Below are 24,682 nucleotides of genomic sequence, written 5' to 3'. Positions count from 1 at the left end.
CACGACCTCCGCCGCCTTCTCTACTAGAATTGCTAATAACAACTCACTTTTAGCTAGCTACGCAGATGCACAGTGGAACAAGCTGCGCAGCGAAGCAGAGGAAGCACCTGAACCTCTGCGTTCTCGCCTGCTAGCTATAATATCAGAGGGCACACTGGTAAACCAGGGCATCGTTAAAAACTCCCTAGATGCCGCAGAGACGGCTGGCCGCTCCCTAGTGCAGGGAATACTTCTCAAGCGCCACGTTTGGCTACGCAATTCAGGTTTTAAGCCCGAAACCCAAGCCTCCCTCATAAATAAACCCATTGAACAGACGCATCTGTTTGGGAAAGCAGTAGATGAGGCCCTAGAACATGCTAAAAAAGAGTTTGATACCATCAAGACTCTGGATCAAATTTCTAGGCCCCCTAACAGGCGAGGCTATGGTAATAAACGCTCCTTTCGTGGCCAAAGACAGCAGCAGAACCAACAACAACAATATTACTCTGGCTCCAACTGGCCCACTAACCAGGGTAACACCCAGTTCAGTCAAAGAGGCCAATGCCGTGGCAAAGGAAGAGGTCGTGGCTCCAGCCCCAGAGGTTCCACGCCCAATACCAGCAAATGACCCGAAAATTCGGGTCCCCTCCCATGCATCACCGGTCGGGGGCCGGCTAACATCGTTCCTTTCAGCATGGGAGGGAATCACGTCAGACCGTTGGGTATTATCCACCATAGCCCACGGATACTGCATCGAGTTCAACGGTTCCCCGAAGTACAAACCCCCACGGAACCGGCGCATGACACCGCAACACCTCTCCATTCTTCTTCAAGAGGTGGAAGAACTACTGAAGAAAGAAGCTATAGAGCCCGTCCCCCTATCACAGGTAACAGAAGGTATTTATTCAGTGTACTTCCTTGTACCCAAAAAGTACTTAACCATGCGCCCTGTATTAGATCTGCGCCCAGCGAACATATTTGTCAAACCCCAAAAATTTCGTATGGTGACCTTACAGGAGGTAATCCCACTGTTATCACAAGGGGATTACATGACAACACTGGACATGAAAGATGCATACTTTCATATTTTAATGTTGACATCGCACAGAAAATACCTCAGGTTCAAAATAGAGGACAAACACTACCAGTTCAGAGTACTACCCTTCGGGATAGCTTCTGCACCAAGGGTATTCACGAAAGTACTGGCAGTGGCAGCGGCCCACCTGCGCAGATTATCCATCCCGGTATACCCTTACCTCGACGACTGGCTCATAACAGGGGATTCTTACGAAACATGCTTCTCCAATACCCAAAAGACCGTAGACCTTTTGTCCCAACTGGGCTTCTCCATCAACGAAAAGAAGTCCAGCTTAGACCCCAGCCAAACCAAACAATTCCTAGGGGCTCTAATTCGAACAAAGGACGGCCTCGTATTCCCCTCCAACGAGAGGGTCCAAAACATGCTGTTTCAAATTCCCCATTATGTAGCAGGCCGAGAGGTGACGGTACGCAAAGCAATGCGCTTGCTAGGGATGATGGCGTCATGTATTTATTTGGTACCTCACGCGCGCCTGCGCATGCGCCCAATGCAAGAGTGGCTCTACAGCCAGTGGTGTCAGGCCAGCGGACAATGGGACGATCTAGTGGTGGTCTCGCAGGCCTTGGTTCTCTCGCTACGGTGGTGGACAAAAGAAAACCTGTTATTAGGGAAAACTTTTGCCACACCCGCAGTGGAAGCCACTCTAACCACAGACGCATCCCTTACAGGATGGGGGGCTCACCTATCCCATCAGACGGCACACGGAGTGTGGACTCCGAGTTTAGCATCCAAGCATATAAACCTGCTGGAACTACTAGCAGTGTTCAAAGCACTGAAAGCCTTTCAGGAACACTTACAAGGAAAGACAGTGATGGTCCTCACAGACAGCACCACAGCCATGTACTACCTCAACAAGCAAGGGGGCACTCACTCTCCAGGACTGTCCAAGCTGTCCCAGAATATATGGAAGTGGGCTCTCAAACACAACATGTTCCTACTATCACAACATGTACCAGGGGAACTCAATCTGCTAGCAGACAAACTCAGCAGAGACTTCCCCCTGCCCGAAGAGTACGAATGGCAATTGCACGAAGACATCGTCTTAGACGTCTTCACGCAATGGGGATTCCCGGAGATAGACCTGTTCGCAACCCTGGAGAACTCACAATGCCAAAGTTACGCCTCCAGGTACCCCCAGAACCAGTCCAAGGGGAACGGTCTGTCGATTCAATGGTCAGGGAAATTTGTTTACGCCTTTCCCCCGACTCCCCTTCTCAACAAAGTGGTGCACAAGATGCACCAGGAGCAGGTTACCATGATACTAGTGGCCCCAATGTGGGCCCGGCAGCCATGGTTCGCTCACTTGATGGAGATGTCCCTATCTCCCCCAATGAAACTTCCCTGCCCGTACAACATGCTGTCACAAGACAAGGGCAGGACTCTGCATCCATGCCCTCAGACCATGAACTTAGCAGCCTGGCTCCTGAGATCATAGAATTTGGACATTTACAACTCCCACAGAGATGTATGGACATCCTCAGGGAAGCCAGAAAACCTAATACTCGACACTGCTATTCTAGCAAATGGAAAAGATTCGTTATCTGGTGTAGAGGTACTAGCATCAACCCAGTTGACTGCTCTCCTACTGACATTATTCTATACTTGACCCATTTACTGGATTCAGGTTTAGTGTTCAATTCCATTAAAGTCCACCTAGCGGCACTTTCTGCATACACCACTTCCCAACTTAAAGTGTCGTGGTGGAAGATACCAGTTATCAAAGCCTTCATGGAGGGGGTAAAGAGGATACACCCTCCGATAGCTAACCCAGCTCCCGGATGGGACTTAAATGTGGTACTTTCCAGACTCATGGGCCCTCCCTTCGAACCCATGCACAAGGCAACTCTTAAAGATATCACCCTTAAAACTGCTTTCCTAATAGCTATCACCTCCATTAGGAGAGTAAGTGAACTACAGGCTCTTTCTGTACTAGACCCCTTCGTAACAGTTCACAAAGATAAGGTGGTTCTACGCACACACCCAAGGTTTGCACCTAAATTCATCTCGAAATTTCATGTAAACCAAACTATAGAACTACCAACGTTCTTTCAAAACCCTTCCAGCTCGGGAGAAAAAAGTCTGCATACACTAGATGTACGCAGAGCTGTCATGTTCTACATGGAAAGAACCAGACCACTGAGAAAGACTAATCAGTTCTTTGTCTCGGTGGCAGCAGGAAGAGAAGGAGATGCGGTCTCAAAATCCACTATATCTAGATGGATTGTTCAATGCATCACTCTCTGTTACACTCTTGCTAAGAGAGAACTACCCTTCAAGCCAAGAGCACATTCCACTCGAGGCACTGGGGCTTCCATAGCATTCATTGCAAATGTTCCCCTTGAGTCCATCTGCAAAGCGGCTACCTGGAGTTCTGTGCACACCTTTACAAAACACTACTGTCTAGATGCACAATCTAGATCTGACTCCCAGGTGGGACAGGCAGTATTAAGACATCTTTTCTCTACTGTTCCTTCTCATAACCCACCGCCAACTCCGGGTACTGCTCGCTAGTCTATGCACAGCATGTGATTCTAAGCAGATTAACAAACATCAGAAGACAATGCATTACTTACCGTAAAAGCATTTCTGATGGTTGTATCTGCTTAGATTCACATGCGCCCACCCTTCCTCCCCGCTCGGATGGAAGGAACATAGACTTCCTTTTATATCTCTTTTCTGTACTCACTCACGTCTATAAGGCTCCCTCAGGGCAGAAAAATACAAACAGAGGGACCTCGACGCGTGAGGGATTGTGGGTACAACGCACGTCACTATAGGGATAGTGTTACAGACACGCCTTGTCGACGTCCCCTTTTCGACTACGAAAAACAAAATGCAATACTCCGCAGTGACCACTGGATGTCGGACCTATGCACAGCATGTGAATCTAAGCAGATACAACCATCAGAAATGCTTTTACGGTAAGTAATGCATTGTCATCAGGAGAGCACCATCTGCTCTTTCACATCTTCACTTCAATTGGCCACGTGTATCATCCCTCTAGCCCTCCATTTTGGAGCCCCATGCTCTCTACTCACTCTACTTGGTTTGGACAGTGCCTTGCTGCTTCCCCATGCCAACAAACATGGCTACGCTTTTAACACATTTACAAATGGCTGCTGAACTGAAATTGGGCTAACACTTGAGTAAATGCCTCCTACAAATAACTATTGGGGAAAGGCATTTACCATGGATTACAATGGAATCAGCCTGCTTTACCAGGTGGGAGTTTCAGTCTGATTCCATAGGAATCTGTTGCATCATTGCCAACATGAAAATGCATGTAGTTGGGATTGCAGACATATTGTCAGTGGGTCGGGAACTTCCGGCGGACAAGTAAAGTAAAGCCAAGCCTGCCTCCCTACTCCCTGTGACAAATTGTGAAAATCTTCCCCCACCCCCCCAGATTGGGGGAAAAGGGGCAGTAAATGTGTACAGACACTTTTACTGCCATTTTTACTGATCCATGGGACCAAAAATGCCCCCCTATGTTGCACATGGGAATGAGTATTTAAAGTTCGACTCTCACTTTTTGATGAATTAATGCAGAAGTGATCATGGTGTACTTATTTTTATTTTTGTATTTTACATTAATTTGCATATATTCATCTGATTTAATGTTACTTCGATTATTCTATCCATGTGTGATCTTTTTTTATATTGAACATCAAGATTATCAGAGGATCAGTATGCAGCATTTGAAACCAGCCACTAAACTATGATGTAAACCCACTATGTACTTCTGGTGGGGTACTATGTGACTGAAAGTAAGACTGTTACTAACGGTTGACCACATGGTAAACTGGGTTTTCTCAATTACCGTTTTATGTGTTTAAAGATTTTGAAGCTGGTAAGCCGTCAGTTTTTCACTTCATATTTTGTTTGGGTTTTCATTTTAGTTCTGATTTATACCACCAACAAGATACTGTCAAACTTAACACCACTTACGAAACTATCCAACTCTGGATGGCCTCCCACCTACTCTGTTTAAATGACAAGACAGAAATCCGGCATGTTGCTACCCAAGCCCGACTTGCCAACTTGATCCAACCTACCAAGCATTCATGAGCGATGGCCTCCCATTTACTGTCTCACTTACAGTAAAAATTCTGGGCATCCACCTTGACGCCACCCTTAACCTGTTAAGCCATGTCAACGCTATTGCCTTGTCTGTAGCTCACACCACCAAATGTATAAACGCCAGCAACCATTCCTCACTATTGCCCGATCTATTATCTGCTCAAAACGTAACGTAACGCTCTCCTGTCTGGCAGTAGGGAAAGAAACCTCCTGCTGCAAATCATCCAAAATAACACCCTGTGTGCCGCCCTTGGCCTCTCTAAACACTATCCTATCTCTGATGCAAGAATAAAGGTTCATTGGCTCGCCATCAGGGAACGGATCAAATTTAAAGTTCTAATCACTCACTGCTGCCCCTCAAACACTGCTCCGTCATACCTCTCACAGGCACTTTTAAAACCTACAGCTACCAGACCATTGCGCTCTACCTACAGCCACCGCCTCAGCTTTCGCAGATTTAAACGCAACAGAGCCAGAGGCTCTAGCTTCCCAGTTACTGCCCCTATGTTCTGTAACTTGCTACCACTCACCCTGCATGTGGAACCCTGCTAGAGTGTCTTCAGGAAACCATTAAACACATGGCTCTTCAACTAACTGATTAATCATCTCTTCTCAACCTTGTTTTCCGCAAACAGCGCCTAATGTCCTTGGGTTAAGCATGCTTATACAAACCTAAAATATAAATGATGATTGTTCTTTTATTACACGCTTAATACTGGAGACCAATTTCTAAGCACAAGACCGGGATTGGAACCGGTGTTGCTATGTATCGTCTTTCTTACAAGAGTAACGTGTTGCCCCTGAGGTATGTTCCCGGCCCAAAAGAGATTAGTTTGAACACATGAGTTCTCTATGGGTGTTATATTGGGATCAGGGTTGAAAGCTGGAGGCGGAAATGTTGAAAGGAGAAAAGACCAAAGATAATTTTCCCGAAATAACCTTTGGTCTTTTCTCGGCTGAACATTTCGGACTTGGGCCACCTTCACCCCCACCCCCTACTTACCTTGCTGCTTGCTGACTTGCTGTGTCCCTGCTATGCCTGTTGCCTTTGACTTCCGCGATCTGGAACCGGTGCTGCAGGGTCATTTCCTCTTTTTATTTTTTGGTCTTTTTTTGTTTTTGTTTTTTGGGACCAGTTGCGGGGGCCACCCCTGCAACACCCACTCACAATATAGTGAGAATGGGTGTGGGGGGACGCTCCTGCCACCGACTGGGGGATTTGGTCAAACTTTTGGCCGTTCAGTATTTTCGAACTGCCGAAATTCGGCCAAATCTCCCATATGGTCTTTAATCACAGGTCTTTTTGGATGATTCCATATATTGCAGATTTTGATGCTCTCCTGGTGATAGATTTCTTCTGAAACGTGTATAGATTGTCACAGATCTAGTCTGATTCTTTTCTGGAATGAATTTGTTGAATATAAATTTTATTGTGAATAAAATGGATGAATTGAAGAATGCTAATAGTCTGCAGAATATCTAATTGGACTTATGCATTCTATTGAATGTCTCTTTGGTGTGCACCCTGTGGCTGGCTAAGGCATCCTGGTCCTTCTGTGATATATACAAATGGTCTCATTGCCATGTTATGTGAACCAGTGAGGTTGAACTGTATTCGAGTTTGAAATGCATTCGACACCAGCTCGGGATAGTCCTGCTTCTACCAAATGGGCGCCACTGACCCCGACCCCCAGCCATTGCAATTTCAGGCATGTTCCTGGCCTTTTTCATGAGGTGCCCAGATGGGCTGCCTCTTTGTCCATCTCATCTGCCATCCGCTCTAGCTCTCCCTCAGAAAAAATGATGTTATGGTGGCACCAGTACCTCTTCGATCACCTCTAAACTATCCCACTCATTTCTGCCCAATGGTATAAGAAAGCTGGGGAATTCAAATAGATTGAGAATTTCAAAATTGGCAACAGAAAGCTTCTGTGTGTACTTGTGGTAACTATCTTTCTTTGGAAAGTCTACATGAGATAATACATAACCTTTTTGGATTTTCACCACATGGGATTTCCGTTAATGCAAACGCATCGTCATACTCCAGAACTCGGCATGTGGTTATTGTTTTTGTTTACAGAGTTTTGGTAGCAAAAACCCCAACTCCTAATGAGAATCTTAGTTATGTTATGGTGGACAGTGATTTTTCGTTTTTTTTTTTTTCCCTGGTCGCTGAGGGGGTTCACATGTTACTGGCCGGATTGCGCAATCGCAGGCAAGCCCCGAATCAGAAGATGAAGGGGATGTTAGCTGCAACAGATATGAAGAGGCAGGATCAGTCCAAGGTCTGTTTCTACTTAGTCACAGGTAGGGCAGGCACTGGTTCATCAGTGCCTAACCTAGACCACTGCTCCTTCTCCCCTCTTCTGCCACCTCGTGGGCAGCACCAATGCTGTTACTACCTCCAGCTGCCTTTTTGCCAGTGGAAGCTTCTGAGGACGCCACCCTCATGAGTGTATCTAGTGCTCCTGTCGCCACCCTCCCATTGCATACTGCGACTGGCAGGCGCCTCTCCCTGGTCTGTCACTTGTGCCATGGATTAGTTACATCTGTAGCCAGAAGGCACCAGGCCTCGACAATTCTTAAAACTCCTATTAGGCCTACAGGGCGAAGAGAAATGCTTTCGCCCCATGGTGACTGGTGACACATATTTACCAGTTCTTTCTGTAAAACGGTACATTTATTTTATTTATTTAAATTTGTAGAGCGCACAACAGCCCGCAGGTATCGAGGCGCTATATCGGAGCTTAAGAAGGCTTGATTAGGGGTTACAAGGAAGATGCCCAAGAGTACTTGTTTACAGTTCACCGAAAATGTTTACATAGTATCACGGAATACATGTTAGTGCATGTTGTCATAAAATAAACATGGAACCATAAGCACACCATATTTGGTACAATACTGCCACCCAAAGGCTATCCGTGGCAGTGAACTTTTGCTTAGGTGCGGTCATCACCCTGGCCTGGTGGCATTTCTTATAATATTCCAGGTTTAGGATCTCTGCTTCCGGGCAAGAGGGGGAGAATGAGGATACTTTCGAGGGTTGATCAATGCTAGTCAGCTGCCTGTTCTGACTGTGAGCTATATGGGTTGTCCAGCCTCTCGTATGGTTACATTAATTCACGGACACCCGTTTCATTTTCCCATGACAGTTTATTTCCATTTTTTTCATCCCACCTGTACTCTGGGAGCTGCACTTGCGATGCAGTCCTATTTTTGCCCTCATCATGTAGTCCTCCGTCACATCAGGCACTTCTTACTTTAGGAGGAATATGTGCAACGTGGATGCACCAATTGAAGCCCAAGAATTGGGGCAGCAGCCAGAAGCCTTTTTGATGTGTATGTATTCGATCTGGCTAGAGAGCAAACTATCTGAAATTAGGTCTAAAAAAAATGTCCCACATAAGTTGCTAAGGAAGACAGACATTTTACAAATGTGGCCTTGGCCGTGGTGGGTTTTTAACTATTTTATTTCTCTATCCCTACCAGTACTATCGGGAAAACATCCTGGAGGAGAAGCAGTTCAGCTAGCGATCGTGCATTAGAATACAAAATAGGAGAAACAATTCATGGATTCACAGTAAACCAGGTGGGTGCTCCTTGAGAATGTGTTGATTTTGAAATGGAATACAATTGTAAATGACCTTTAGTCAGAAGGCGGTGTAGCAACGGCCTCATCGTCCTTCTCTGTATACCCTTTTTTATATTTGTGTTGTGTAATTCGTTTTGGCTTTAGTTTTTGTAAGCTTCAGTTTTAATTGCTCCTATAATAAATGCAGTAAATTTGCTTTGTTAGAAGATCTATTTTGTATGTATAGCACCAAGTATCCCATTTAAGGAAATAGCATCTTAGATTGTGTTTTCTTATAGGTTCCTGTCCAAATGTTGCTGTCAATATAAACATTTCGAAGTCTGGGATTAAACCTGCCTCCTGGGGTCTCATTTTCATCTACCATAACAAAAATGTTAATGCTGCTTCTTTCTGAGGGATCAACAGACGGGAGTTTCGCCCTCCTTGGCGCTTTCTCGAGGCTGCCTTATTATTGAATGACTAATGTGGTAAATACCCAGCAAATGTAACCCTAAGGTAACAGAACTGCATTCACGAAAATAAGTGCAGCAACATAATGCTGTGTCTGGGGATTAACCAGTTATGATATATACAGAAGCATACTCATTTAGAGTATGTGAAATGCCCTAGCACAATGTAATTAAGTGCATACATAGTATTAAGGTGCTGCAAATACATTCACAGTGCTTATGCATCGAAAGTGTGTATGCCTTTATTGTGATCTGGCCAGGAGATTGAGGGGTGGTGGTGTTTTATTTTTTTGTTGTTGGTACTTTTGGAGAATACGGAACAAAACGGTGCAGAGCAAAAAGGACCTTTATGGTGGGCAAATGCACCTACATTAACACAACCAGACTGAAAGTGACAGGGCTTGCATTAAAATGGATATCTAAAATTCTATTGTGCTCATTAGATCAGAACACATATGCTTCTAGATCATGCTTTTAATGATTTGTCTGGCGACAATAAAATGGATATAATGAGACATTTCAAGTGCGACAGGGACGTTCAGTGTTCTCAGATCTAAAGTGCATATACCTGAATAAGAAACTTAAAATAATACGTACATAATATCAACGCTCTTAAAATGCATATGCCCAAATATAGTGCGTCTGTCTCCGTGTGCGAGATGACATGACCACTACTTTGTAGGAGTACAGGGATGAAAAGTGTCTACACCGCCTACTCAATCTCGCACTACTATAAACCAATAGTGATTCCAATCTTGAATGTAACAAACGTGACGGTCAAGAGATTTGCCTCTTTCTCCTTTTGTGACAATGTGGCCCAAGAGCAGGCTATGCTCCTTAAGAGGGTTGCGAATGTGATGACAGTAGCAACCCAAACAGCAGTAGTACAAAGACTCAAAAATCAAAGAATGTCCAATCAAAGCTTTATACAAAATATATACACTTTAGTTAAACCAATGTGCATGTAACTGAACTAAAAACACCTTCATTGGTGTGGAAAGACAGAAAATGCAGAACGTGTGTCTGGCATTTTCTGCACTGAAGCAGAGGTGAATAGGCAAGGCATATGCATCAATGTCACTTGAATAGGGTATGTCTCTTTTAGAAAAAGGTGCAAAAGGGTGGTTTTATCAGTCACTATGTTTTCAAAAGTGGACATGGGGGGAGGGGAGGTGTCTGGGCCTCTCAACAGTGCCTTATTCTGGTACTTGAGTGCTTCAACACTGTTGAACTAGGCTTCTATGCTCTGGCATTGCAGGCCTAACCGGGTTCAAATGTGGTAAATCACATTGATCCAGGTAGTGAGTTGGTCGCTGAGTTAAGAGCAGTGGCGTGTGCAGTTCGATGCAGCGTTCAAGCAGTGCAGTTCTGAGTCTACCAGGGTAGGTTCAATAGTTCGAAACAATGGGTACTGCTGCGCCGAGTCTGCGCATGACACAATGCTTCAAGCTCTTTGTCTCTAATTCCCGGTCAGGGAGATGCGAAGATCCTAATGGTTTGATGTGGTGCTCAAAGATGCAGAGGTTTGAAGGCCTCCATTTCGGCGATCTGTTGTTGAAGCCAAAGTGGCAATAAGCGCTACCAGTGTGATGCAGCAGTGAACTGGTTTCAAGAATGCAAGCAGCAGTTATAAGGCTCAGAGTGCCAAAGGCACCACAGGTCCTGTGTGGCTTGAAGACTTGAAACGTGTTCCAATCAGTGTGAGGGTTGTTTGAAGCAGCAGAAATAGGAGTCAAGCTGCTGTGGGCTGGCTACTCTGGACACTGTGAATCCCGCTGTGGGATAAGCTGAGTCCTTTTTACTCTTCGCTCCCAGTCCAGGGAGCTTGGGTGGCACCTGCTGGAGTTTCTTCACCTCCAGTGAGGATCCTGATTCCAGTGCTGCTGACAGAGTAGCAGACCTTAATCCAAACGGCTATCATCACCAGAGCCCCTGGGATGGTTACGTGACAGGCTTCTGCCTTGGATGCACCGGTTTTCACATCTGTGGCTTTGGAATGGACTGCACTCCCAACAGAATTCCAGAGGATTGGGAAACTCCTTCTTTATAAAGGTAAAGGACACGTAATTGGACTGAAGCAAGCTGTAGGGGATCGGCTGCTGTAACAAGTGACCCGTGCCTTCTAGCATCATTCCCAGAATGCCATGCTCCGTACAGGAGAGGAAGGAAAGAGCCCCACAGAAAAGCAAGATGGTGGAATCCGTCCTATGGCCCACTGTCCCCTGTGGCTACTCTAACCCCGCCCCCTTCCCAAACCTGCAGCTTCAAAGAGGTGCACACAGTAAGGAAGGCCAGACTCACACGAAAGGGCCTTTTGAAGTATGTGGTTGCCAGGAGATCGCCTGGGCAGAGCTCCTGGGCTTGAGAATCCAATGAGAGCAGCATCCTGCATTTTGTCTCACTGGCTGAAGTGGAGACAGGCAGGCTAGCCATGAATCCACATAGCTGACCTAGTCACAAAGGGATGTCGCTTGTATGATAGCAATTGGATGTGACTGTAATAATTCTGGGCTCTTAGCCGTCACCATACCAAGCACAGGAATGGCTTATTCTTAATTTACCCTGCCACCAGACTGATAGAGCTACAGTTGTGATATTGTGGATCAGAGTGGCAGAAGTGAAATGCAGTCTCTGCAGAGATATGGTGCCCCATAAGTGGTCAAGACGAGATGTGACCTTTGAACCTGCCCTGTGACACTGAAGGGTTGTTGCTGTAGATGTCAGGAGACTGATACTGCAGGGCTTGTATGCATGGTCCTTCATGACATGAATTCTGATTAGCAGATTCCCCTTTCAGAAACTAAGTTACCTGCATCATCTTTTTAAGCGGGGCTTTCAGACCCTTTACCAGGTGTCAGTATGTGCATGCACTCACATGCATATATATTCTGCACAGTGTCTTTATGGTTTTTTGACATACCATGAAAGTCTGTTTCTTTTTTGCTATGTGACTGCATCACTACTGACCACATTTCAGCATATTCTGAATGCTTGAATTACTGCTTTGCAAATCCAACCTTATTAAACTGTGTGTTATGCAAAGGGTATTGATTTGAGGACAGAGCAATAAAGGAACTAGAGTATCTTTTCATTGTAAACACTAATTGATTAATATGACATGGGTGAGTAAGAATACCATTGTTGTAAATTAACAATATTTTTTGTGTGATTTCCGCATAACCATACAATCTATTTTTAGATGCAGCAACAAACTTTTTAAATGTTCCATCTCACTTGCTTTCAGGTAAGATCCTCTGTAACAGAGATGCCATGTTTGATGTCATTGTGCTTATGGGCTTCGCAACAGGGGGTTCATAGTAATGGTGGCATAGCTTAAAACGGCTCCCTAATTTCAGGGGTTTTGTTGTTAAACTGTCACCTTAACGTCACTTCAACAATTTTTTTGTTTTTGTTTTACTGAATTCTAAATGTTTTGTTACTTTATCTCGAGGCATCAATAGCTGTACACCTTCTTGTGTAAGAAGGGTTGAAAGTGAGAGGCCCCCACAGGTCTGCTGGTGAATCGCCCAACAGAGTCAATAAAGGTACATCCCAGGAGGGAATAAGGACAAGACCAAGTGAGAGTGCGATTAAAGGCTTTTTTATCTAAAGTTCGGGCAAACGGAATCTACTCTGCTCACGCCGAGAGCGCTCTGCAGAAAACATGTTAAATTTCATGTTTATACACATGACTCATCAAAAAGGGGGAGGCCTAGGGTGCACATATTTGATCGGGATTGGTCACTAAGAGGAGGCACCTATGGGTGCTATATGGTCGGCGATGGCTGATTGGTCCACGGGCACGTGGTGAGTTGACGTCATGATGTGATACCTGGGGTCGAACGTTCGGCTGGGCTCACCTGTCCGACATCCGATGGGTTGATACATCAATATCCTGCTTCTGTCACATTTGCCATTGTGGCCACACATTCTCATCCATTCATACGTTTGATCGTTTCGTCCGGCAGCAAGGCCAGTAGGTTGCACATGTTAAAACAGGCATGATTCTCCATTACTGAAAATCAATTATATGTTCCTATCAAGGATATCACTTTCATGTCCAAGCATATTCGAATACAGGGGTGGGGGTTGTAAGGTCACTGTATGGTCGGGCGTATTCGTTCAATATTGAGAAGGGGAGGCTGGGGTATATGGTTGCTGTGACTGGATTACAAAAAATACATTTTATCTTGGACGTGTCCTTCCTTGAAGGGGTTTCAATGACTGTGTCCAAACAACATAACTCAGTATGAGGCTGGGGTGTTCAGGGATGGGCTTAGGCCACCTTTTCATGGCTTTTGGTCTCACATCACATAATGGCTGGAGTCTTTTATATTTACACGTAACGGGTTACCGCCTCATATGCATTTAGCTGGCTCATTGTTTGAGAGAAATTCACTTATGGCATCTTTCAATCTTCATACCATTTGAGGAATGGTATAACACTAAAACGGGGTGGTGAGAGCGGAATAGCTGACCAATATTCACACAGCACGAATAGCTAAGTACGACTGATGGTTCATATGACATTTTCTAACGATATGCATACAACTACATTCTACATTATCAACAGTGAGGTAGCATTGTGTGAGCTTGCATAGAACTAAGGTTTGTTTACTCGTTATGGGAGTACAATAAGTCGTGCACATATTTCAATGTTATGAGTCAACATACACTCTACCTTCAATATAACAGGTTAGCCTAGGAACTTCTAATAACACTCGTATATGTATTTACACTACTTTACTCATTAGTACGCTTAAGGTGCCAGCGGGTTCATATGAATTCCACACTCAATGAGAGAACATCCTTTTGCACGTGCAGGTCAGAAGGAAAAATGCATTCACTGATTTAAGGGTCTCTTTCGTTGTTGATTCTGCTCCAGGGTAGATGGGGATTAGGTTTTTATGGCCCGGGTCTGTGGGGTGCAGGGCAAGTTTATGGAGACAGATAGCCCTGGCCCTAGCCCGCTCCCCCGGAGCTGCATCTGAATCACTGGAGGGAGTTGGACTACAAGTGATACAGTGTGGATTTTGTTGCAGTCCTGCTGCCAGCCTTCTCATGGGAACCAGGCAATTATGCGGACGGCAGAGAGGAGGTGGTGGGGGGCAGGGTGACGCTGGCTGTGCGCTTAACAGAGATGGCTACAGGCTGGGGTGAATTGCAAGATGGAGTCTGTACGTTACAAAATGGAGTCACGTTTTAACTATACACGGGTATGCATGGGAATATGGCAGTACTTATGGAGGCATTCGTACGAAAGGGGTGATGGTTCCCTGAGGTTTTCCTGCATGAGTGCCTCAAGTCCAGGGCCCTGGACCCGAAGCAGCCATGACTGGGCCCACCTGGGAAGCATAAGAATAAGGGAGGTGGGGGGGCTCTTAAATGTCCCCTCCTTCCACTCAGGGTTCAGTGCCACTTCCTGACAAATATTAATTTTCTTGCAGAGCTTCTATCCCCCTGTCACAGAAACCTTAAAGAACATAGAAGAAGGTTCACACATTTTCATTGATCTTTAAGCAGGGTTTTGCTAAGTCTCTCTCTCTCTCTCTCTCTCTCTCTCTCTCTCTCTCTCTCTCTCTCTCTCTCTCTCTCTCTCTCTCTCTCTCTTTCTTTCTCTCTTTCTCTCTTTCTCTCTTTCTCTCTTTCTCTCTTTCTCTCTTTCTCTCTTTCTCTCTCTCTCTCTTTCTCCCCCCCCCCTGCGGACCTACCTGCCTGCTGCACCACTTGGTTGCTGGGTACTAGGCTCATCCATGATCAGTCTCCCCAACACTGCCTCAGGGCCTACCGCACACTTGGGCTGTAACTGTTAACCTCTTCAGTCCCCTGCCTCCTTTCACTTTGTTTTGTTGCACTTGCACGTTCTGAATGACACAAGGCCTAGTAAGATCCTTTGTCTTGTCCTCCCTCTGTCTTCCCTCCCTTGTCATGTCACACCTAGAAACACTTGTGTGCAGGCGCATTCTGACATATATCATATCATGCTCTCCTCCCACAGTCGCCCTCTTTTCACTATCACCTTTCCCAACCACTCACTCGCACCTCTAACTCTTGCCTAGTTTCACTTGCTCAACTATCTTAAACTCAAACACAAGTACCACTTTCTCTTAACAACCAATACCCACACCTTGCACTTGCTTTCTATAATCCTCCTTGATCCACTGCACCATCCTTCCTCTGCTTGGTTTCTTGGTTTGCATACTCGCCCCTTGACCTCACCTGAACGACCACACTGCCTTGTCTTCTCTGCCCTCTTTTATCTTCCCTCTTTTTCTTGATTATCCTCCGCGTCAGCTGGTTCCCTGGGCCAATTGCATCTTCTTTTCCCCTATGGGCAGTGTTCCAGACATGCAGATAAAATGTGACTTAAGCCCTCCACCCCCTTTTGTTTTGGTACACGGGTCCGCCAGATTTTTGTAATGGTGGCACATTACAAACAAAACTCGATTTAAAGTGTGCCCTCTGTCTGGATTGCAGGTCTGACTTGTGCAGAGTTCCATTCTCCTCGCCGCAGCACCTCTTGCCAGTGAGATGTGGCGTCGGGTCTCTGCCACATAGATGTTTGATAACTGTAGTTCTAATGGACAAGAAGAGAAACACTGGGCAGAATGTTGCACAGCAGGCATGGAGTAATTGACCGTGATAATGTATACAGTCGTCCAGGCACTTGTAGAAGCGACAGGGAATGGCCACTCCCAACTCCCTCACCCTGCGTATGTAGCAGGCCTGGCTTTGGCAGGTAGCCCGGTAGGCCTCCTCCCTAGGTTGAGAGGGTACCCCATACTCTCTTGACAGAGTCTGATCCCTGACCTTGTCACACCCTCATAACAGACTGACACTCGTGTTTATTTTCTTCTTCTCCAGCATGGTGTCTGGCCTAGATTCATCGGCGCATTAATATTTCCCGTCATCAGGCTGTGAATCCTCACTAAAAGGAAAAACAGTTTAAGCTAAAGTGAAACAGTACCAATCACTGTCCTTTGTGTCATACTGCCCCCATCCAATGACAGTCCTCTCCCTAAGGTCCACCCCCTGTGGCCATCTTCATATTATTTTGCACAAATTTCAGTGTTGGGAGTCCTCTCATAACGCTCTTTGGGCCTTTTTTTTTGATATTTTGAGTTTTTTCGAGGAATAATTTTATTTTTTGACTGACTTTCTTCAATCTTCAACAGTCGCTCGACTACTGGCAGCAGGGACTGGTTGTCTGCAAAGATCACCTTCCATCACAGATCTTCACTTCAAAGTTTTTCAAAGGCGCAAGCTTGGTCTTGGATTGCACCTTAACAGTGTCGGAGGAGAAGAGAAGTTGTTTAAAGTTCTGTGCAAAGTGGGGACTGCAGAACATCTATGTTGAGAATTGGCACCTAAAGTGCCTATACTGCCTGCATCCAGACTATGATGATGATGATGATGATGAGGAGGCAGCGAGATCTGCTGCGGATTCTCGTCGAAGACCAGGAAGGACAGTTACTCCAGTTTAGCAGTGTGGCTCAAGGGGTGGGTAAGGCCTCTGACTCGCCCTCTGGGCCCAGCCATGCGTCACCCACGACCGGCTGGTTCCACGGGCATGCTCTCTGAAAAGAGGTTGAGGTCCTTTGAGGATGCCTCTGGCCAGAGGATCCAAAAGAAGACTAAACTTCACAGTGAGGATCCTGCAAAGGTCGCTGCAGCACCCAGTTCGGGATGGGCTTGTTCCCAGTCTCCATCACCATTCACGTTGAGCCTGCCGGTGGGTGGTTGGGGGGGGTACCTTCCGCAAGGAAGTCTCTGACCCCTTAAAAGCACCCTTCCTCTTCTAAGGACAAGGTTATGAAGGAGAGGACCAAGACCCAATCGACGACTGCTCCGTCTGCCGAGGCCTTCGTCGCACAAGGTATCCTTTTCGTCGCCTGTGACCCCATGATCTGCCCTTTGATTCACGTTTCAGCCCGCGAACTGGCACCTGTGATCCCAGTCACCCCTCAGCCAGCTCCCAAGGAAATGTTATTGGACATCTTGAAGGTCCTCCGTACCTTGATGTCCGAAATGCAGCTGAGGCTACCTGCTGTCCCGGTCCCGGTTCCTGGTCCGGTCAGCAGCCCTACCAGACCTCCAGTGAGGAGTCCTCCCAGGACGAGACCGACAAGATCAAGGTGCTAATCAAGCCCTGCCAAGCCAAGCCAACAATCTAGCCCATCAAGGCCAAAACGCTGGCCCGCGATGCCTCCGCCAGCACCGCCCCAGAGACCAGTCCCTATGGTGAGGGTAGTGCCTACGCATACTGACACAGGCAAGGACACAGCATCGACCCATATGGATGAGTACAATGATTATGTGCCAGCTGATGGTGAGCTTCTCTGTGCGGATGAACCCACCAGGGTTTCGCCCCCTGACAAGGTGGGCACTTCCCGTAGCATGCTGTCAAGATCCCCTGCTCTGTTCAACTTTGTCCCGGAAGGAAGGGTTCCTTTTTCAGTTGTAATCTTCACGAAAGACGGTCATGTTGATTCCACTGCTGGACTATGTTTGGGAGGAAGTCTTGGAGCTGCTAAAGATGCTGAGCGCTGCCCCTCCCAAAAGAGAGGCTGGTGAAGAAATATAGGGTGCTGAACTCGGCCACCAGGTGCCTGAGATCGCAGCCTTCTCCAGACTCTGTGGTGACTGGAGCTGCCAGGAAGTGCTCGGCGAATCCATCATCCTTGTCCATGGTGCCTCTGGACCAGGCGGGGAAGAAGCTGGGTGCAGCGTGGAAGCGATAATTTACACCGCAGCTTCCACCATCCAAGCAGCCAACGCCCTGGCCATCTTGTCCTGGTATGATCAGGAACTCTGGTACAAGCTCAGTCCGATCCTCGATTTCCTGCCAGAGGACAAGAAGGTGGATGTTCTGGCCATATTCCAAGAGGGCGAGGTGCCCTCAGAACAAGCCATCACGGTGGCACTGGATATTGCAGACTCTGGCTTCCACCAGATGGGCAACAGGGTGGCCCTACAATACCAGGGTGGCGGATATGCCTTTCGACAGGAACCATTTGTTCGGTTAGGTGGACAAGACGCTCCTATCGATTAAGACTGACACAGAGACTGCCCGGTCCCTGGGGACATTGAGGTAGAGAAGACCATCGTCCTTTCATTTCTCAAAAGGGAAATCTGGCAAATCCTCCAAGGGCTACCCTGCACCCTTTCACTAGCCCTCCCGCTCTACCACCCAGGAGGCCTATTGAGGGCGTTCTCAAGCCTTCGGCAGCAGAGGGCAGCATTGTCACCCACAAGCCAGGACGCAGGCGTTGAAGCAGGCCTGAACCAGACACGGAACCGGGTCCCCACTTTCACACCCTAGTGGGCGGCCGACTAGCAAACTTTGTCGACAAGTGGAACAACATCACCACAGACAAATGGGTGGCTAGACATTCTTCATCAGGGCCACACCTGCATTCCTCCTGTGGTGCTTCAGGAAATACACATGGGCCAACTGCTGCAGGAGATCCACGCCATGTTAAGAAAGGGGGCAATAGAGCCTGTCCCCCAGCGTCTCCGAGACACCCAAGTGTACTCCAGATACTTTCGTGTACGGAAGAAGTCGGGAGTGTGGCGGCCAATTCTAGACTTGAGATGCCTCAGCACATTCTTGAAATCCCAGAAGGTCAGGATGATCACATTGTAGCATGTGCTTGGCCAGCCGGAGGAAGGGGATTTCCTGGCCGCCTTGCACCTGGAGGATGCAAACCTTCATGTCCCTATCCACGCAAAACATCGGATGTTCCTACGGTTCGTGGTCCAGGGACGATACTATCAGTTCAAGGCACTGCCCTTCAGCTTGAATTTGGCGCCAAGGGTGTTCACAATGTGTTGGTGTTTGGCTCCGGTGGCAGCGCATCTGCACCTTGAGGAGATACATGTCTATTTTTATCTAGACCACTGGCTGATCCTCTCCCACGTGCTGGCAATCCAGCACCCCACAGAGACCATTTGCCTTCTGGCGGATCATGGATTCCACATCAGCTATCCGTAGGTTTGCGTAGGGCCATCATAGAATGCTCTGTTCCTGGGCGCCCGCCTCATGCTGGTTGCATGCTTGGTGACCCACTTCGGAGGAGAGGTTGACGCCCATCCTGGGGCAAGTACAGCGCATGTCGGCCCAGAACGCAACGGTGCGAGTCGTTGGGCATGATTTCTTCCTGCTGTGCAAACTGCAGATGAGACCTTTTCAGGAGTTTCTGAATGCATGGGGGCTGCTGAGCATGGGCACAGGCACGTGGACGGACACCGTCGTTGCCCACCAAGAGTTCCTGTTACGCTCCCCTGGGTTCCACAAGGGCGCCAAACGAAGCTGGACTGCAGCGGTCTCCACCAATGTGACTCGTAGTGTAGTGATGAGCGAATGCACTTGCCCACTCAGTTTCGTCTGTCTGGCACGTAGGAGGATTTTCCTAAAGTAGTAAAATGGTAATTAGCTGACCGTGGTAAAAGGGGTTAACTTTGTCTTTTCCGGAACCACCTTGTGTTCCCCTCATCATGTCTCACCTTATTGTTAGGAAGGATGGGCTCTCTATCCTGCGTCGGCGTGCAGGGGTGTGTAGAAACCAGTTAACGTCACTGGTACGTAAGCTTATGGCAGAGTTTTCAGACAACGATGACTCCGAGGTAAGTTTTATGCCAATCCAAAGTATAATGCAAGTCTTAGGGCCTCATTACACGGACAGCGGTAAGGGTTTACCGGTACCGGTAAACCCTTATCGCCTTACTACGAGGTCCATTTGCGGGTAGGTACTTTAACGCCTGCTGTTTAGCAGGCATTAAAAACCAACCCGCAAAGGGACCATGGTGCTAATTACGGTACCACAATTTGCGGCACCGTAATTAGCGCCTTCACCATTCCCATAGAGCCCTATGGGGCAAAAATGGGGAAGGGCAATGGGGGAAGGGGGAATTACCGCCGCCAACCTTGGAATAGGGCGGTAATTCCCCTTTCCACCAAGGCGGTGCCGGTATTTTACCGGCATGGACCAAGGTGCTAATAGCACCTTGGTCCTCAGCCTACCGTGTAATGAGGCCCTTAGAGTTCGATTGTCTTATAGTTCACTCTTGCTCCTTTTATATATTTCTTCCCTTGCAGAATGGCCCAAGCTGAATGTTCCGTCTCTGAAAGGATTGAGGTAGCGCCAAGGTAAGAGTCAGTTTTGCACTAATCTTAGCAAGCGATATTGTTCATTAGGAGATTAACCAATTGTCCTCTCTATTTTGCAGGCGTGGTGCTTCTCCGGAATGAGGGACGTAGGGTGATGACTAGCGACACCTCGAGCGGTAATGTACCAAGTAAGTATCTTGTGGTATGAATTTGAATGTCTTTTGCAGGGTGCGGCTCACCTGTTTTTCTTTCTTTTGCATATGCTCTGAGCGGCGATTTCAACAGAGTGCCTCGCGGGATCGTGTGGATGAAAGGAGCATTGGTGAGTATGCCGCGGCGCTGCTGCTGACAGCGCAGCGCTGCAACAGATGTTTTCTTTTCCTCACAGGTGCGGCGACTCCCCGATGAAAGCGACGACTAATGGTGTGGCTCCTGTTCTAATCTGCTTCTCCTCTTCTCTTTTGCAGGTTCGGTTCACGGAGAACAAGACTGATGTAGCTGTAGACTGGATGCTGAGCTGCAGGCACGGTGAGCGTTACGCTGCAGAGATGCAGATTAACGCAAAGAGAGTGCTGCTCTCCGGGCGTGGTTTAAATAGCCACCATAAAGTAGTTCCCAGGTAAAATAGTTTCAGTACCACACCCAAGAAAAATAGTCCCTTGAAGAAAGTAATCCCTTCAACGGTGGCTTGTACATGATTTCTCTACAGGATGTCCTGCTTAGTTTTAAAAAAGCAATATGAGCCTGGTGCCAACGGCGCCAGGACTGAGTCCTTAAAGCCCCTAGGCGATCCCTTGAGCCTCCCTGAGTTCTCATGGGTGCCTGTACTCTGGGCAGATGGGTCTGCTTCTGATGTCTCGGGGCAGTCATCGTGACAGTTACGACAAGCTCTTCGATAGTCGCGGCGCACCCATAGCTCAGGGGGCTCCTTCCTAGAAGCCTCCATTCGAGGCCATGGTTACCACAGACAGCTCCCTGGAAGGGTAGGGGGCCCACACCGGACATTCGGACACCAGGGTCCTCTGGCTCCTGGAAGAAAAGTACCTCCACATCAATGTCCTGGAGCTCTGGGTATTCTTCTGGGCCCTAACGTCGTTCCTACCTCAGCTGAAAGGTAAAGTGTTGCGCATCTTCATGGACAACACCACCATCATTGTCATGATCTCTGCTTCCAAAAGGTCAGGGTTTTCCCAACTCCCTTGGAAGCAGATCCATAACCCAGGTTCCGAGTGCCAACCAGTCCCAATTGGGACCTTTTGGACCCAGTCCTGGCGCCAGTGGCACCAGGCTCATAAATATGCCCAGTCCCAGCGCTGGAAGCGCCGGGCTCATAATGCTTGGGTGGACTTACCTGCAGCAGACCATGCTGCTTACTTGCCTGCCAGTTGAGCCTCTGATCCTCTTCTGTTTGGAACTACTTTTCCTGTTGGGTGGGGCAGGAGCCACTCCCTAGATTCAGAACACTGGAACTCTTCTGGAAAGCAGGAACTCTTTTCTTACCTAGGCGTGGCTGTGGAAGGAGACACCTAAGCACTACAGGAGGCTATTTAAACCACACCCGATGGATGAATCTTGCTTTGCGTTATTCTGCATCCTCTGCAGCAGAACGCTCATCGTGTCTTCTGCATCTGATCCTGGGCCTAAGGAAAAAGGCTTACCATCCTGAATCCAGTCTTCAGCAACACCTATAAAGACAAGAAAGAACAGGTTAGCATTACGGTCTTCAGTGACAGCTCTTCACTTACCTGGTCCATCGGCTGTCACCAACGCCTCGCGCTGCATTCCGGCATCTGAAAGACAAAGGCTTACCTACTCTTTGTGCGCTCCGGAGGTCTTCACACTGCATTCCGGCATCTGAAAGACAAAAGCTTACCAACTCTTCGCACGCTCCGGAGGCCTTCGGCGCTGCATCCCGCATCTGAAAAACAAAACAAGGTGCGTTTAAAGACATTGGGGAACTTTAATACTCACGTGCCATTACTCCTTTCCACATCTAACCCAGTGGGTATTCCGGCACCCTGCAGCCGCTCCGAACTTGTACCTGCAAAATAAAAAGACAGTTAGAGCGCATCGTGAAGCAGGCAACAAGCGCTTACTTACGTGCTTCCAGGCGCTTCTATTCATCACACGGGCTCCATCTTCAACTCACTTCAGCCCGTCATCCGCCATCGCCGGAACCCTGCAAAACAAGAAACATCATTACTAAAGACTTTAAAGACATTAGAATTACTCGAAACTTACCGTTCGTGCAGTAAACGACGGACAGCAGTCCTCTGAAGTCAAGAGGCCTGCTCCCCTTATCCAGTGAAGAAACTGGTTACAGCACCCTGCCCCGAGGCAGATGGAGAGCACGGCGTTCACTTACCTAAGGTGGGAGCGTTAACCTTTGGGGTTCTACAGGAGAAGAGAAAGGGAAGAAGAGAGAGACATTCAATAACCCAGTTCCTTAATCCCATATTTTCTATCTGCAGACATCTTACCCTTCGAGTCAGACATAAAGTGCACAGAGGTCCAGCCCAAAGAGCCAGCCGTGTGTTACACATCACCTTTGAAGATACGGTATACGCCCAGTCAAGACCGGCGCCTCTACGGGAATCAGGTGAGCGTTACAATCATGTCCTACATCCAGAAGCAGGGCGGGCGCACTCTACCACTCGTTCCCGGGAGGCCCAGGCCGTGTAGCACTGGGCCATTCTCCAGTGCATGTTACTCATACCCTTTCACCTGGCAGGCATCCTGAACACCATCACTGACTTGCTCAGCAGGGAGCTGTGATCCTGCCATGAATAGGAGCTTCAGCAAGTGCAAGTAACCCGTCTCTTTAGTCAGTGGGGTTGGCCCCAAATTGACCCCTTTGTGGCAGCAACCACGTCCAAGTTCGCCAGCAGGTTGCCTCAGCAGGGGAGATGCCTTCTTGTTCCCATGGGAGGGGTTTACCTGTGTGCGCGCCTTCCCTCCAATTTCGCTCCTGCTACATGTGATCAACACTCAGACATTGATTGCAGGATGAAACTACCGTGGCCACGTCGGAACGATGCGATCTGGGACCCAGACCTGCTCAGTCTGTCGGTGGCTCAGTCTATCCGGCTGCCTCCACATCCCGAGGAGTTTGGACATTACGCTCTCCCTCTGGAATGCAAGAAGATTCTGGCCACAAGGCCAGGGCATCTTCTACACTGTCATGCTACGGTCAAAAGTGGAAGCTCTTCATGGTGTGGTGCAGGAAGATTACACCGATGCAGGTCACGGCTCCACAGCTACTTCTGCATCTGCTTTCCCTGGCCAAGGCTGGCCTAGCTCACGCCTCGATCAAGGTGCATCTGGCTGCCATTTCCCGTTGCACCAATACACCTGGTAAGCCATCTCTGTGGTCGCACAAGAAGTTCCTCAAAGGTCTCTTCAGGACTTTTCCACCAGTGAAGGCTCCTGCTCCCGCTTGGGAGCTCAACACCCTTTTGACGAAGCTCATGGGGGCACCTTTTGAACCAATGCATCTGGAGTTTCTATCGTGGAAGACTGCTTTTTTTGGTGGCAATCACCTCGGCCAGGAGGGTCGGGGAGATCCAGGTCCTATATGGTAAGCAGCCATACTTGTGTTTCCAGGGTACAACAGAGGTGCTGCGTACCCAGCCCACCATTATGTCGAAGGTTCCTTCAGAATTCCATCTCAACAAGCCTTTGATTCTGCCATTCTTCTTCCCAAATCCTTCTCTGCCAGCAGAAAGGACGTTGCATTCGCTGGATGCTCCTCCTGCCTTGGAAGTTTTATGTGGCACATACAAAGGACTTTCGGAAGACATCCCAACTCCGTGAAATTTGGACCTGTGAATCATGGGAAGGCCCTGTCTAAGGCTTCCATATCCAGGTGGCTCTCCGGCTGTGTCATTGTCTGGCTAATAGAGCTCTTCCAGACCGGCTGAGAGCTTGTTCCACCTGAGTCATCGCTGCAATGATGGCGTTTCTGTCTGGTGTTCCCCTGCTCCACATCTGAAGCGCCCGCTACGCGGAGGTCCACCCACACCGTCATGAGATTCTACTGCTTTGACAGTTATTACAGGGAGGAGTCCCGGGTCGGCCAAGCAGTGCTATGCAACCCGTTTGTTTACAGTGATTCTGTTCCAGGGGTAAGTGTATTGCTTCTGTTTGTGCCTTGCCACCTTCCTTGGTTGTGTATTTGTACTGCTATGTAATAGTATTTATGTGCAAGTGAATCCAGGCCAGACCCCATGCTGGCGAAGGACCAGGTTTACCTGTAACTCCTGTACTCCTGCATGGATTCCTATGTAAACCCTTCCTCCTTCCCCTGTGTGGCTCTTCTTGGTTCATACTGCCACTTTACATGCTCTACCAAACCTGAAGATGGCCACTGGGGG

At 47.9% G+C, this 24,682-nt stretch overlaps 1 protein-coding gene across 1 annotated transcript in view; it reads left to right on the top strand.

Moving 5' to 3' along the window:
- PITRM1 (pitrilysin metallopeptidase 1) overlaps positions 1-24,682 on the top strand; it is a 1,609,076-nt gene that overhangs the window by 80,478 nt on the left and 1,503,916 nt on the right. Inside the window, exon 2 of the mRNA XM_069648021.1 lies at positions 8,648-8,747. Coding sequence (XP_069504122.1) covers positions 8,648-8,747 — 100 coding nt within the window. The remainder of the gene's footprint in view (positions 1-8,647; positions 8,748-24,682) is intronic.

This window comes from Ambystoma mexicanum, chromosome 2q (genome assembly GCF_040938575.1).
Source record: "Ambystoma mexicanum isolate Mex_15411 chromosome 2q, UKY_AmexF1_1, whole genome shotgun sequence".
NCBI lineage: Eukaryota > Metazoa > Chordata > Amphibia > Caudata > Ambystomatidae > Ambystoma > Ambystoma mexicanum.
The sequence above is the reverse complement of the archived record's forward strand: the minus strand, read 5'-3'. Positions and strand labels throughout refer to the sequence as shown.